This window comes from Hevea brasiliensis, chromosome 17 (assembly GCF_030052815.1).
Source record: "Hevea brasiliensis isolate MT/VB/25A 57/8 chromosome 17, ASM3005281v1, whole genome shotgun sequence".
In the NCBI taxonomy this organism is placed as follows: domain Eukaryota; kingdom Viridiplantae; phylum Streptophyta; class Magnoliopsida; order Malpighiales; family Euphorbiaceae; genus Hevea; species Hevea brasiliensis.
In genome coordinates this window covers 10,263,705-10,279,355 of record NC_079509.1, presented here as the reverse complement: position 1 = coordinate 10,279,355, position 15,651 = coordinate 10,263,705, and the positions used below count along the sequence as shown (strand labels likewise).

Genomic DNA, 15,651 nt, shown 5'->3' with positions numbered 1-15,651 from the left:
GCCTCAATGTAGTGTGATTCTTATGAGATAGGACTGAAGTATGTCTACTGATGCATTCAGATTTTACATATGGAATTCATAATACAAGGAAAAGAGAATTTGTACTCTTTATGTTATCTAATAACATTATATAACTACATACTATTTTCATTCATAAGTCAGTGACCGTTTATATAATAAAAATTAAAATTGTCGAAACCAGCTTAATTATTTTCTTTTGTAGTTTTTATCGAAAAGATAGATATGTCATTGACTTAAAAAGGCCTAAGGCCATTACAACAGAAGCACTAGTACATTAAGCTCAACTAAGCCTGTCAGAAATAGGTCCACAGCCAAAGAAAAGAAACCCTAAATTGTAATGGAAGATTACGCATTCAACAGGTTATTATTGTTCTGCTTTAGTTGCGATTCATTGATAGCGGTTGGATTACAGAGCCTCATGTATGGGGTGTATGAACAGTTTTATGTAATTTAATGTGTAACAATTATTTGTGGTGAGTTGCGATGTTTGTGTATTTTTGTTGACAGTATTGCACTAAATTAAAAGCTAGTTATAAATATTATAAAGGATATTAATATCATATTATTCATTTTTTTTATGTGATAATTATAATAACTTTGATGGTCTTTATAATCCTTCATCTACAGTGGACTTATATTTTAAACTGTATTACATATTTAATATGAATAATGAATATAATGATATAATTTGAGTTAAGCTTCCCTTTAGAAATTATTATTATTATTATTTTGTGAAACAATTTAAATTAAATTTATCTTCTCAATGTGATTACTATATAAAAGAATATATGCAAATAAAGAAAAGGAACAACAGCTGCTGTTTTTATTCATCACTTAGCCGTTACTTCATATCAAGAAAACATCCAGAAAGGCTAAATTTATTTTCGCTAAAAGTTTTTAAGAGTGTAGAGCACAATGAAAGATCACCAATATCTTGTTTAACAACGCACTGAGAGTGTCTAGGCAACATTATCCATTGCTAATCAAGATTCAAGCCTCATTTTCAGCCTCAGCTTCACCATTATTCATAGTTTCATACAAATATTCCTGAGCTTCTTCAAGTGCAGATTCCTTAGTATCAGCAGCGTATAATATCTTCTTGATTGCAACAGCCATCTGCAAGCATAGGCATAAATTGAACATGTAACCCTAGTCCCACACCAAGTTAACACCTCTTGTTTCAATCATATAAATAAAACTACACCATTCATGTCTCCAGAAAACTCACTGGGAGATCCTCCAATTCAGGAGTTTGACAAAGTAACTCTACATCCCTTAACTTTGCAAAGTAAAAATCTCTTTCCTTCTCTAGATGCTCCACAGAAAGCTTGAGATCAGTGATCTGTAAGCACATAACAAATTTAGCACTCCAAGCATAAAATAATTTTTCACATTAACAGTAGAAAAATTTTTTAATAACTGAAATAAAAGAGACAAAATAGTTTATCTTGTCCACCACATAATCATCAACCACTGAGAAAAAAAATCATTTGCATTGATGACCATGATAAACACAAAAGCCAGCGGAAATGAAACCTGCTCATGTTTTGAAATTCAAGCTAGAAAAGAGAACCTAATGCTGGATACCTCCTTGGACAAAGTCTCGATCTCCACTGAAGAATTAACCCCACCTGCCACAGCACTTCCCCTCCCTTGCTTTGGCCCTGTAGTAATGTCCATTAACGATGATCTAGACTGAAAAGGAATAATGTAAAAATGTAGGGCACAATGTAAACATTGTGCACTAACCAGGCATTTTACTCAGGCCAACTGGGTCACCAGAGACAGAATTGTGCATATTGTTTGATTGGAGTGATTTTGAGGTCCTCTGACCACCCTTGGAGTTACGGTCCTTCCCACCCTTAATTCTCCGTTCCACAGGGTTATAGTTCCTATGAGAAACGTTAAATAAGCAATAATATAAAGATAAAACCAAAAAAAGTATTGTCAACAGATACAACATAGTGAAAGGATCACGATGAAAGAGAAAGCAACAAACTCATTCATGATGCCACCATTAACAGAATCACAGTATCGTTTCAACCACTGTAAGAACTCTAAGTTGTCCAAAGGTCGGCCTTTAACAAGCCTGTTAACTTCAATATGCTGCCATAAAACCCAAAAGAAAAGGAATGTCAAACAAAAACATAGTTGTTAGCCCTAATATTAAAAATAAAACACACTAACCCTATTTCCCAATTAAAATGCTGACAATATAATTAACAAAACATCAGCTTGATCTTATCCTCAATCAAAGTGTTACCACACAAGCATCTGCCCATATAATCAAATCAGCAAGTGAAGTACCAACAAGGAAAAGATATTTAGCAATGTTTTGACTTCACTGGTGTAAACCAAACTAGCATAATCAAGAAGTCATCTTCCAATTTCTAAGCTTAATTTGATCATGCTGAAGCAACAAAAATCTCCTATTTATGTCTTCCTTCTAGACCCAAAAGAAAAGGAATGTCAAACAAAAACATAGTTGTTAGCCCTAATATTAAAAATAAAACACACTAACCCTATTTCCCAATTAAAATGCTGACAATATAATTAACAAAACATCAGCTTGATCTTATCCTCAATCAAAGTGTTACCACGCAAGCATCTGCCCATATAATAAAATCAGCAAGTGAAGTACCAACAAGGAAAAGATATTTAGCAATGTTTTGACTTCACTGGTGTAAACCAAACTAGCATAATCAAGAAGTCATCTTCCAATTTCTAAGCTTAATTTGATCATGCTGAAGCAACAAAAATCTCCTATTTATGTCTTCCTTCTAGACCCAAATAATCTGGCTGGGCAGGATAATGCCAGCTCACTAATAATGACCAAAATGAAATGCTGGGCTGAAAAGTGTAGCACCATGAAAATCATGGAATTATGCATCACAAAAATCCAAACATCATCTAAGATAGAAATACATTGTCAACTTTGATATATTGTAAACTTCCTGATGTGCATTCCCTTATTAGTCTAGTGCTTTGCATAAGAAAAGAAACTGAGAAGTGAAAAGTTCATACATGAATGATGTGCAACAAAATAAACTTAAATTTGAAAATAAATTACCTTTTCAATTTTCAATTTGTTGAATACATCCTGCAGAACTTTGTAATTTTGGATCATATCATATTCTGTCTTTGCATCAAAATTCACCTACAATAAACCACATTGCAACCAAGGTAAAGCTGTTCCAGAATTACAATAATTGACAAAATATAAGGTAAATTTGAGTAACAAAGACATGAAAGCATCTTGTCACCTTGTGCATGGGAACAACTCCTGGATAAGTCATATCCATCATTTGACACTGCACAGCACCAGATGCACCCTAGCCAAATGATTGGTATAAAAAAATTAAAGATATTAATATTTCAGAGAAGCCCAAAATATATGTGATAAAACCATTATTGAAACCTATCTCATGCAAAGATAAAGACTCAGAGAGCTACAAAACTAACGTTCATTTATCTCTAAATATAAAATCCAGAGAAAAGCATATAAACAAGTAACTCACAATCTCAACGCAATTGGGGCAAAAAGCATATCAAGAACTGAATGGAAACACCTATGAAATCCAAATTACCTATAAAACCAAATATTAAGAGTCGTGCAGAAAAACTGATTGACAGCCTAGTGCTAAATGTTCTGAAGGCCAAATTAGTAATCCTAATAAAAAAACGCATCAATATTTATAAATCATCATCAACCTATTTATCCCTAAAGCAGAGCTGCAAGATAAGGACAGCACAAACTTTGACTAAAAAATCCATCTAATGAACTTCATAAGAGGGGACAGTGATTAGCATATCTAGCAAAAGAAAAAAAAAATTATTGAACCTAAATTGTGCTGCCAGGTATCAAGACCGTGAAACCACCATATTCACTTGAGTCATATGAACATTAGCTCCTAAATTTCTATGGCACTTGACACCAAAATGGAAACTCTCTATCAGACCGTAAGGAGGAAAACAGAATCTGAAAATTTTAATTTCATCGTCATTAAAATGTTTCGCTGCTCGCACTTTTTTGGTTTCAAAAAGGAATAAATAAAAAAAAATAGAGTAATTCCATGTGAATTCAGTTAAAATATTTCATTAACATCAAGTTAATTGTACTATTGAGGGTACTTTTAATGGAATCTTACCAGCAAAAACTTTTCACCATATCCAATAAGGTTATTCTACAAAAACCAGTTGAGGGTTTTGTAAAGATGAAAAGGCATCATTCCAAAATAAATTTCTTGGCATTGACAATTGCTATCTAGACAGAAGTTAAAACCATGTACTGCTAATGCCTAACTAATTCTGAGCCATGAAAAAAATGCACCTTAAGCCATCTTTTTAAAAATTAGGAAATGCCACAGCATAAAACAATATCAGACAATCGTCTAATTCAATTTTTTTACTTTTCCCACAAAATTCCATTTCCACGATTTGAGTGCAGCGCCCCTGCAACAATTTGATTTTTATGTTTCAACAATAACATCTGGACATTAGATGGATAACATATATAAGATTTCCTCTTTGTTTCAACCGCTACATTGCCAGTACACAATAATCAAGTACGGCAGTATATAAACACAATAAATTAGGAGGAAAATGTAACCCAGAAAATAATAATAATAATTCTTCATTTGGTACATGGAGAAATGAAAATTTGAGCTCATAGAAAGACGAATAAGCGTCCAGAAGCATCCTTTCTAGAAAACAGAATCCCATTTTTAAAGCAAGCTATATATAATTGCTTGGAAACACTTTCTCATGCATGCCAAGAATTCGTTAAACTACACACAAAATCACAGACAATGTTCCCTCAAATTAGATAAAAATCCAATATTTAATTTTAACCAACAATACCCATCACACGAAAGAAAAAAAAAAAAAAGCTGAGGAATAAACAAAAAAAAAATGTAAAAGGAGAGAACCTCCTCAATGCGAGTGAGATTGAGCTGAAGCCTGTTGTTGATCCACGTCAATATCTCATTCCTTCCAACAAAATACGCACTATCCATCATTCCTATATTCGATGCCATTTCTTCTTTCTCTTTTGCGTTTATGTGCTTCCCTGGTCTTCTCTTACTCGCTCTATCCCACCAACAAAGGAAAAGCAAAAAAAGGATATAAAAAAAAACAAAGGCAAATTTTGTCTCTTCTTATAATAACAATAATACTGAACTCAAAAGGAGAAAACTTGAATACACACACAAAGCGAGAAGAAGAAGAAGAAGAAATGGGAATGAGAATGTAGGATATTAGATTCAGTGGATAAGAGAGATTAAGAATGACAGCATGAAATTAGGGATTCTTATCTTCGAAATTGAATTTGAAGTGTACGATTTTATAAACTGAAACACACTGAGAAATGAATGGTGAGAGAAGGAGAGAGAAACTAATGACATGGACAAATGCAAGAAATGCTTTTGGTTGGCTGGCAACAACCGGCCCTTGTCATGAGAAATTATTATGATTTGGAAATTATTATTTTGTGAAAATCTAAGTCAATTGATTTTTTTAATTTTTTATGAAAGAATTCAATTTTTTATACAATGTTTTATGGAAGAATTTAACCATGTAGATTTAAATTTCAACTAAATATATTGTTGAATATTCTAAATAAAAAATAAATTTTGAATTTGCTTCAAATTTCGTATATTCTTTTTAATTTTAAAAGTTAAATATTTAAAAGTCTTAGTTGACAATAGTTTGTAAAGTAATGTTTAATATTTTAACTATAGATAAATATTATTTCTCTTATATTATTTATATTAATATTTAAAAAATGAGAAAGTAATTTATAAAAAGTTATTTTTTCTAATTTTTACTTTTAATTTTATCAATATTTATTAATATCTAATAATTAATAAAAAAATTAATAACTATTAGAATAAATAATATTATCAAATACGGTTAAAATAACTACTTATCTTGTTATTTCAAATTATTTTCACTATAATTAAATATATTAATTTTATATAATTTATTCTAAATGAACACGAGTATGATGTAGTTATTTCATATAAAATAATTTAATATAAAATGATAATATATATATAAAAGTGAGTCTCATAAAAATATAATCACATTACCTTTTTTTTTTTTCAACTAATTTCTCCTTATTAATTGCTTATCTTTTTCAAAGCAAAATTAAAGACATTTTCGTTCAATTAAAAAAAAATTATATATAGACATTTCCCTTCTTTAGCTAAATCATTTGTAGAATATTAATCAAAATGAATTACTGTTAATTTTTAAATATTGATATTATTTATTAATTAATTTTTGTATTTTAATAATTATATTGATTTTTAAAGTTAATTCCATTAATTAATATCTATTGTCTAATTTGTCAATAATATAAATCATTATTTAATTTTTAAACATAGTTATTATTCGCAATTCATTTTTTTTTTTTACAATTACATTCGTTAATTCTTAACATTTGGTTTGTGCTAACTAAAAAGTTCATTTATCCAATTTTTATAGTTGCATATTAAAAATGTAATATCTCTCTATTTTTCTATTTTTATCTCCCTTTTAGGAATAGTTACAGGGTAGATTAGGGACGAGATTCTCATCCTGCCCCACAGGAATTTGGGGTCAGGATGAAAACTTTTCTACCTAGGTTTTCGTTGTAAGACTTTTTTATAATAAATTATTTTTAATAAAAAAATAATAATATATTATTATGTGAGATAATTACAAAAATTTATGAATACTTTCTCTTTGTTCTTATCTCGCACAATATCGAGATTAAAAAGAGATTGAAAAAAATTTATCAAATATGAGACGAGTTAAATTAGATTCAAGAATTATTGTTACCACTACTCTATTTATTATACCAATATCCATCTTGTCTCTCTCTCTCATGTCATTCTTCTAATATTTTTCATTTTTATTTCTTTCCATGTCATATTCTTTAACCCATTCAAATTAATATATTCCAATTTGCATTCTATTTTCAATATTAATTCATGAATTTCCTTATTCTCTCATTGTTAGGTCCTAAAACAGAGTCAAACGTAAGCATTAGAGACATTTTGATGAAGTCAAATCTCATGGACTAATAAATGTAATAATAAAAAATCAGAATTAACTTATGAATAATAATAATATTCAAATACTTTTTTGTTTTACTGCAAGGCTTCATCTTTTTCTCCTGCTGATTTGCTTAAAGCTTTCTTTGCCCTTTAAGGGCAGGGGGCCTCCTCCTCTTCCCAACAGTGGGTCTAACCCTCCTTACTTTTGGGATGGATTGTATATGTGGTTTTGGTTTCTTTTTACAAGTCCAATGCTTTCAACGAGAAGAGATTTTTTGGTGTCAACTTAAGCACTCTTGAAGTTTTTAGCTGCATGTGTGTTAGGTGCTTGTGGTGTGCCCATGGTTTTGGCTTAAGTTGCATGCAAAATCGAAGGAGATTTCTTTGTTGCGGGGAGTGAAGAGGAGAGGTACCTCAAGGATTGAAAGAGCCAATCAAATGTGAGTCACCGCCCTTTGTCTCTTATTTTACTTCTTATCCCTCCTTGTGCCATCGATTTTGAGCTTGACCTAAGCAGTCTTGAACTTTTTAGGTGTTGACCTAAGTAGTCTTGAAGTTTTTAGCTGCATAAGTGTTGGGTGCTTTATGTGTGTTGATGATTTTGGTTTGAGTTGCATGCAAAATCGAAGGAGATCTCTTTGTTGCAAGGCGGGGAAGGCAAGGTACCTCAAGGGTTGAAAGGGGGGGAAGGTCAGGTACCTCAAGGGTTGAAAGAGCCAATCAAATGCGTGTCGCCACCCTCTGGCTATTATTTTGCCTCTTATCCCTCCTCGTGCTATCGATTTTAAGCTTGACCTAAGCATTCTTGAACTTTTTCGGTGTTGACTTAAGCAATGTTGAAGTTTTTAGTTGCATGTGTGTTGTGTGCTTTATGTGTGCCAATGATTTTGGTTTGAGTTGCATGCAAAATCGAAGGAGATCTCTTTGTTATGAGGGGAGAAGGGGAGGTACTTCAAGAGTTGAAAGTGCCAATCAAATGCATGTCTCCGGCCTCTGACTATTATTTTGCTTCTTGTCCCTCCTCGTGCCATTGATTTTAAGCTTGAATGGTTCATATTCCCATGGCTTTTCTTAGTTTGTTATAGTTCTAAAGGGGTTTTACTAGTTACAATTTGTTCCTAGTGTACTTTGGTAGGTGGAATTCTCCTTGGCCTATATAGATTTGGTTTTCTGCATAATGGATGAGATCTTTAGTCGGAGATTCCTAAGTTGAGGGGCGCTGCACAATTGACAAGCTGAGTCTTCCTTTCGAATCCTCTACCTGTCCGAGGCTAGGGCTTCTGTTTTGAGTTTGCTGGTCGAGCCTGGTAATAGGCTTAGCTCATGTAATGGGGCATGGCATTTAGTAGCTATTTTATTATTTATTTATTTATTTATTTTATGTGGTAGGCGGTTATAACACTTTCTCTTGGCTTTTTAAGACGATTTTTAATGAAATAATATCTTTTGATAAAAAAAGTTAATAGTAAATTTCATTGAATATTAATGAAAATTTGTTAACTTTTTGGATAAATAAAATCTACTAGTTGATAGAATCAAACTCGTGTATCACTTAATATAATTATTAAAATTAATGAATTAACCAATAAATAGTAACAATATATAAATTCTAAATAGTATTTCACCATATTAAATATTTATAAAAAAAAAAGCAACGTGTTAATTCTAAATTAATTAAAATTAAATTTAAAAATTTGAGAGTTAAAATTTATTTATCAAAGACTCGAGAGCCAAATTGATAATCACACATTAATAAAATTTTTAAAAAATGGAAATTCAATAAAAATTAAAATAACATTTTTTGATTTATCTAATTGGGTGCTTGACCAATAATGCCGATTAAAACAATGATCTTCATATTAATAAGTTTTAATTTAGTAATATTAAAATCATTTTTAAAATTATAAAATTTTAAATTTAAATTATAATAAAATTAAATGAAAAAAATAATGATCCATCATCTTAGTTAAAATTCAATATCATTTATTTAGATGCCATAGTCCTTGTCCAAGGTAGTTTTCAAGCAGAACGCCCAGCAGCCCCACATAAACCATAGCACAAGGACAGGTCAAATGTTAAAAAAATTTAAATTATGATAATTTTTTTTTCTCCTAATGGGTTTTCATTTATTTATATGAAACCTATTAATTGAATTTTTGTTTTGGATTACATGAAGGTAATTGATAGTGATTTATGGGGTATTTTTCACTGAGGCAAGCTCAACCATAAGTTGCATATCAGTCTCTATATGGATAAATAGCATTGCTTGCCAAAACACAGTTGATCTGATGGAGCCATAAGTGCTGTCTGAGACAACATATTAATTGAGACATAAATCTAAATATAGAAATTTATCACCATGTATTCTGGTAAGTGAAAAATCGAAATTTATATCTTTATACATGTGACCTGTAATTTGAAGTCGGACAGCGGACCCTTGTGCCTTGCAGCTGGGATGTCTACGGGGGGACAAGAAAAGCATACCTCAAAAAATTAAAATTAAAATTAAAAAGTCCTATATTTGTTTGATGTAATTAAGGTTCTAATCTTTAAATTAGTTGTGAAAATAATACTAGAAAATTTTAAAATAATATTGTGAAAAATAAATATGCAAGAGATGAAAAGCTAAACCGAAGAGATGCTAGCTAGATCTGAAGTCTTCTTCAAGGCTAAAGCTCGCAAAAGTCTTTGGCTTCAATGTGAAGATGGAAAATTGCACCGAGATTCCTCTCCTTCAATCCTCTCTCTGTCAGACGAAACACTTGTGCCTCTTGCCGACCCTTCTCATTATCTCATGTGAGTTTTCAATAACATAGTAGTTTTATCTTATTCCTGAATATAATTATAATTATTGCTTAAAAAAATCCAAGAATTAATTCATATATCATATACTTTCACTCTCATTATTTTTAAAACTTTAATTAAAAAAAAATTCCAATAGTGAGAATATCATTGCTTTTATATATAGTGTTCAATTTGTTAATAATTTAAAATTAGCAACTAAATATATTTTTTCTTATATAGCCTAGTTTAATTCGGTGGCTAAAAATATATGACTAATTTCGCAAACTTAAATTTAAATTCTTACTCTGCAAATTACCCACTTAAAAAAAAGTTAAATTAACTATTTCAAATGAAGCAACACTTAATGGATCACAAGATCAAGAGACAACTAATTAATCTACTAATATCATATAAAGCAACACTTAATGGAAGGATTATCTAAAACATTGCTATCCATTGAAAATGAGAAAAGCAAGATTTTGTAATCTGTAACAATATTTCCTTATCTGTAGATCTGATGAACTTTTTTTTGCAAAATAAAAAAGTATCATTGACATGGCAATTTTATCTCATAATTATCAACATAACAAACTGCAATTGCAAAGTTATTTTCAATCTCCAAAATTAGCTTTCCTTAAACCCTATAACTACCCAAGGCCATCTCAAGTGAGCTTCATATATGTTCAGGTTTAGGAATTTTCTAGCATGCAAAACCCAATTGAAAAAAAAAAAAAAATTCAATTTTTATTTTTTAACCCCCCCAAAAAAAAAAGTTTATAAAGGATCAATCTCGTAACTTGATAAAATAGAATATAATTTTTATACACATAATAATAATAATAATGAAAAACATTTATTTATTATTTAGATTGGTTACTGTTGTAAATGTGGGCTTGAACCATGTAAATCTGTTCACCAACGAATCAATTGCTGATTTGATTAAAAAAATGGTAACAAGAAAAAAGTGACACTTCTTTAAGAAAAAAAGCCCAGGCTTTAGGAAGATTGATTTTGGGCTAATTCAATGGGCTTCCTACTTTGGAAATGAAGTTAAGATCGTTGATGGGCCGATCCTTAAGCTAAGGCCATTAGACAAAGCCCTGCAAGAGAATAGGGTTTTAGGGTTTCCTTCCTTTATAAAGGTTCGCTTTCAAGGGCTGCACCCTAGTGAGAGACGAAGCTCTGAGAGGAACGGTCCCGTTGGAGCAGAGCCATGGTGCACGTCTCCTTCTATCGCAACTGTAATCTTTCCATATTTCTCCCTTTAACTGTGTGTGTTCATTTTATTATAGTTAAATTTATGCATGAATAAAATTACTTTAGCAATTTTTCTCTAATAATGATTCATTCTTTGTAAGTGAAGGATTTACAGTGAAATCTTGTACTTCGATCTGCTTTAAATACATGTTTTTTTTTTTTTTTTTTTTTAAATTGTGTGCTTGATCCATAAATTACTGGTTCTGATCTAATTTTATTTTTTTAAATTGGCGTATATACTGTTTGGTTGGTGATAAATTTGTGGAAAACAAAGGGAAAGATGTATCTTGCATGCATTTTTTCTTTATTGTTTTTTATTCATGACTGAGCTCAAATGGCTGTGTTTTGCATTGTGGGTGAAGGGGTTTGTTAGTGTGGATACGAAATTGTAAACTTGTAGCTTTTCTGTTAATTTTGGTTGCTAAGTGATAGAAAATAAGAGGTAAAATTGTTTTGAAGCTGTAAATAGGGTTTCAGAGTTTTTGATCAAATGAAGAGAAAAGCTCCAACATATATCTGAATTCAATTAAGCACTTCGGGCATTATGTAGTTTTTGGCAACCTAAGAGAATCCTGTTTTACCTACTTTATATTGCTAAACAGACTCTAAGGGAAATATTTGCTTATATTTTTGGTTTGATAATTGATTTATTTTTCTTGTTCCTTGATGCATATTATGAATAAATATAGATGGGAAGACATTTAAGAAGCCTCGTCGTCCCTATGAGAAGGAGCGATTGGATGCAGAACTGAAGTTGGTGGGTGAGTATGGTTTGCGGTGCAAGAGAGAGCTGTGGAGGGTCCAATATGCACTGAGCCGCATCCGTAATGCTGCTAGGATGCTTTTGACTCTCGATGAGAAGAACCCTCGCCGGATCTTTGAAGGCGAGGCTCTTCTCCGCAGGATGAACCGCTATGGGCTGTTGGATGAGAGTCAGAACAAGCTTGATTATGTGCTGGCCTTGACTGTGGAGAACTTCCTTGAGCGCCGCTTGCAAACACTTGTGTTCAAGTCTGGTATGGCAAAGTCCATCCACCATGCTCGAGTGCTTATCAGACAGAGGCATATCAGGTGAGCTTATATAATTTGGTACTAGAAGTAGAACATAGCAATATTTTTCAGTTTCATTTTGCCTGAGATGTTTGCCTATTATTCTATTGATTTTAATAATTGAGCCTCTTAGGAAGTTCTACTACTGATATTTAAGGTTTAAATTTCTATTCAAGTTACAAAATTGTGAGCTCTAGGGCAAACATTTTTCTGGCAATAACTGGATTGTACCTTGATGAAATGGGTACTTGCCATTGCAGAAGTGTTCCTTGTGTTAGGCATGATGGTACTTGTATATGATCTGTTGGATTATGTGATTATGGCACAACAATGTATTATATGGGTCCGAAACTGTGAATATGATTACTATAAACTCTGTGTTGCAATGACTTAGGAAGGAGTGATATTATATGTTGAGGGTGAATGACAAGAGGCAAAGTTAAAATAAGGTTTGCCAATGGTTTATTTGTTTTTCAACCAATGGGACTCGATTTGATAGTTGTTGTTGTTTGTAAAGAGGACAGCATGCTATGTGTAGTAGAGGTCATGTGGTGGGATTTTGTGTTCAAGTTCCTCCACTAATTATAAAAAAATGGAGAAAACAAAAGAATAGGAAAGCAGCTTGGATTTCCTAAATACTGGCTTGATGAGTAACTTTTGGAATCCTATTGAAGTTAAGGCTTATGGTTCGCTATCTGTACTGATATGCCTGCAGGCCTTGTTAGAAAACTAGAGCGTATTTCAACAGACTTGTTGTCCTCTCAAAGGGCTGATGTTTTCACCGTATTTTGAAGAATCAGTTTTGTGGACAACAGAATCCAAGATGTTTTGTAATACAGCTTATTGTCATCAACATAATTGTTGACTTTGTGTTCAAAATATTTTGGCCGTCTTTTTCTTGTGGTATGGGGACAGCCATTTACTTAATATGCTTATAACCTATAAATTTTGGGGTTGGCAGGGTTGGAAGACAGGTGGTGAACATCCCTTCTTTCATGGTTAGGGTTGATTCACAAAAGCACATTGATTTCTCCTTGACAAGTCCATTTGGTGGTGGGCGTCCTGGAAGAGTGAAGAGAAAGAACCAAAGAGCAGCTAGCAAGAAGGCTTCTGATGGTGATGGAGATGAGGAGGATGAGGAGTGAGTAATGAGTTTTAGGACCCATCCTATTATAACTTGTGTTACTGTCAAAGCTAGTTTTGTTGCTACCATTACGGGGCTTTTTTTTTTTTTTTTAAAATTACCGCTTTATTGTTTTGGTTTCCAACTTCCATATTGGTTTGATCTGTGATTGCATTATATGTGCCCATGATCTGTGCTGAGGATTTTTTTTTTTTTCCGCCAAATGACAACACAAATGGCTGGTTATTGAATCTGTAAATTAAACAGATGGTACTTCTGTGCTTAAGCTTTAATTTAAACTTTATTTGTAACACTGTTTCTTAATATGTTCATCTGTAGCCTATAATACACGCCTGTAATGTATAATACCCGACTACTAAGTTGATAATGTTGATTTATAGCGTGGACGTGGTGTTTATTAAATAATGAAAATATAATTTCTCTCTCTCTCCCTCTCGTCTCTCTCTACCTTCTCTCTCCACTGCTTAAACAACCCAAATCTTTGGAGAGTAGAAACTCGATCCGTAACTGATTTGAATAAATTGGTTTCAAGATAAAATTGAAATGGGTTTATAGCCAGAAAAGTACGTCAAACCGTATCCGTGAACCCCACGTCCTTTTTTCCGTGCCCCTCCTACGTAATTCCGGGGAGTTTGATACCTTGCGCCAATCAACTCTGCTCTAAAACCCCACCGTTGCAAACTCACACCATCGATTGCTTCCTCACGCCGTCAAGTCATCTTTAATCAGACGTCTATAGTTTTGGTTTGGTTTGGAGTCTGCTTAGGAGTCTAAACCAAATTCAAATTTTGACACAATTTCGATTTAGTTCTTCATTATTTTGGTTTGGAGTCTGCTTAGGAGTCTAAACCAAATTGAAATTTCGACACAATTTTGATTTAGTTCTTCATTATTTTGGTTTTAGTTTTGATTTAATATGATTATCACTTATTCAATTTTTGTAGGATTTCGATTTGATTTTTTATTTTTAAAATAATTTTATGTAATTATTTACTTGAAAAAGTTATATTTGAATTAACATTTAAATTTAAAATTTGATTATTAATAAATAATATATCATAAAATACATATTTTAACTATTTCTAAATGATATAAACTTTAATTATAAAATGTATATATAAATTAAGATTAAATATATTCTATAGTACAGTAACATAAGTATATCATATAAAATATATTTAGCTATTTATTAATTATGTAATATTTAATAAAATAAAAATGTAATTATGAATTAATATATATAGAATAATAGTATATTTATAATTAAAAATTATAAGATAATTTAATATATTTATAATTAAAATTATTAAAAAAATATAAAGAAATTTAATATAATATTAAATTATATTTAATTTATAATTAAATATACATATATAAGTATATGTAATTATATTAAAAATACATAATATGATTCTCAGTTTGATTTCGATTCAATAAAATTTTAATTTAATTTAGATATAATTTTAACCCAATTCTTAACGAAGTACTAAAATTAAATCAAATTATCACAATAACTTTAGAACAATACGATTATTATCGGTTTAGTATCGTTTTCTAATTCGATTTGGGATAACCGAGAATCGTGCTCAGCCCTATCTCTAACCCATCCCACCAGCATCTTCCCAACACCTCATAACAGTCGCCCCATCCTCTTACTATTTGCGACTTGAAAATAGTTGAGAATGCACTTGATTTGAGAGACGACTTCCCAGTAACTATACGGAGAAAAGAAGGAAGAATGGTTGTAAATTTCATCCCAAGGATGTCGAGTGGCATTTACAGTTTGAGTTTATTTGGAAATTTGTTTTGTTTATCTGAATGTTGTTTTGTTCATTTCGGTCTTGCTCATCTAGTTTTCCGAGCGTGAGGGCTCATGTGTGATTATTTGGCTGAAGGGAAAAGTGTCAGAAAGGCATCACAAAGGCCAAGGTCCTCTGCAAGGTGGTGTGTTGCACATCAGTGGTCGTTCGTGAGTTGATGACATTGCAAGGACCTTCACAAGCTGCAGTGGGTCTGTTTTTAGTGTAGCCTGGTATAGTGAGGCTCAAAATCCTAATTCTTAAATTGATAGCGAATTTTCGATGTAGGCGAGGAGTTGGGTCTGTCGAGATGGGCAGCGATTGTGAAGGTTGGCCAAGGATGCTGAATGGTCTCGTCGCAAGTGGTGAGAGAGGTGAACGTTGGGGGGAGCTGGGTAAGGTTGAGATGTGTAATGGATTGTCGATGTTGGGGAAGATGAGAAGCTGAGGGTAAGGGGTAGTTACAGACAGAGATGTGGGGAGAGAACGAGGGAGAAGAGATAAGATAGAGAGAGAATTTAATTAATTTAATTTAAAGTAATATATATATTGGCAG

At 31.9% G+C, this 15,651-nt stretch overlaps 2 protein-coding genes across 2 annotated transcripts; one reads left to right on the top strand and one right to left on the bottom strand.

Moving 5' to 3' along the window:
* Positions 1–816: 816 nt before the first annotated feature.
* LOC110666815 (microtubule-associated protein RP/EB family member 1A) lies at positions 817–5,432 on the bottom strand. The gene is made up of 8 exons (XM_021827444.2): positions 4,950–5,432; positions 3,285–3,353; positions 3,092–3,178; positions 2,021–2,127; positions 1,771–1,913; positions 1,609–1,685; positions 1,250–1,363; positions 817–1,137 (listed from the first exon to the last, which is right to left on the bottom strand). Exons 1-8 carry the CDS (start codon positions 5,055–5,057, stop codon positions 1,012–1,014), a joined length of 831 nt encoding a protein of 276 aa, XP_021683136.2. The 5' UTR covers positions 5,058–5,432; the 3' UTR covers positions 817–1,011.
* A 5,534-nt stretch (positions 5,433–10,966) lies between these two features.
* LOC110666822 (40S ribosomal protein S9-2) lies at positions 10,967–13,586 on the top strand. Its single transcript, XM_021827459.2, has 3 exons — positions 10,967–11,086; positions 11,792–12,173; positions 13,114–13,586. The coding sequence occupies exons 1-3, from the start codon at positions 11,059–11,061 to the stop codon at positions 13,295–13,297; spliced, it is 594 nt and encodes a 197-aa protein (XP_021683151.1). The 5' UTR covers positions 10,967–11,058; the 3' UTR covers positions 13,298–13,586.
* The last annotated feature ends 2,065 nt before the right edge of the window (positions 13,587–15,651 follow it).

Bases quoted from the DNA above. Each gene is read 5' to 3' on its own strand.
- LOC110666815 (XM_021827444.2), bottom strand. From the start codon at position 5,057: ATGGCATCGAATATAGGAATGATGGATAGTGCGTATTTTGTTGGAAGG. The intron at 3,354-4,949 runs GTTCTCTCCTTT...TCATTTGGCTAG, and splicing joins ATCTCACTCGCATTGAGGAG to GGTGCATCTGGTGCTGTGCA. The intron at 1,138-1,249 runs GTGAGTTTTCTG...CTATGCTTGCAG, and splicing joins CTGAATTGGAGGATCTCCCA to ATGGCTGTTGCAATCAAGAA.
- LOC110666822 (XM_021827459.2), top strand. From the start codon at position 11,059: ATGGTGCACGTCTCCTTCTATCGCAACT. The intron at 11,087-11,791 runs GTAATCTTTCCA...GAATAAATATAG, and splicing joins CGTCTCCTTCTATCGCAACT to ATGGGAAGACATTTAAGAAG. The intron at 12,174-13,113 runs GTGAGCTTATAT...TGGGGTTGGCAG, and splicing joins ATCAGACAGAGGCATATCAG to GGTTGGAAGACAGGTGGTGA.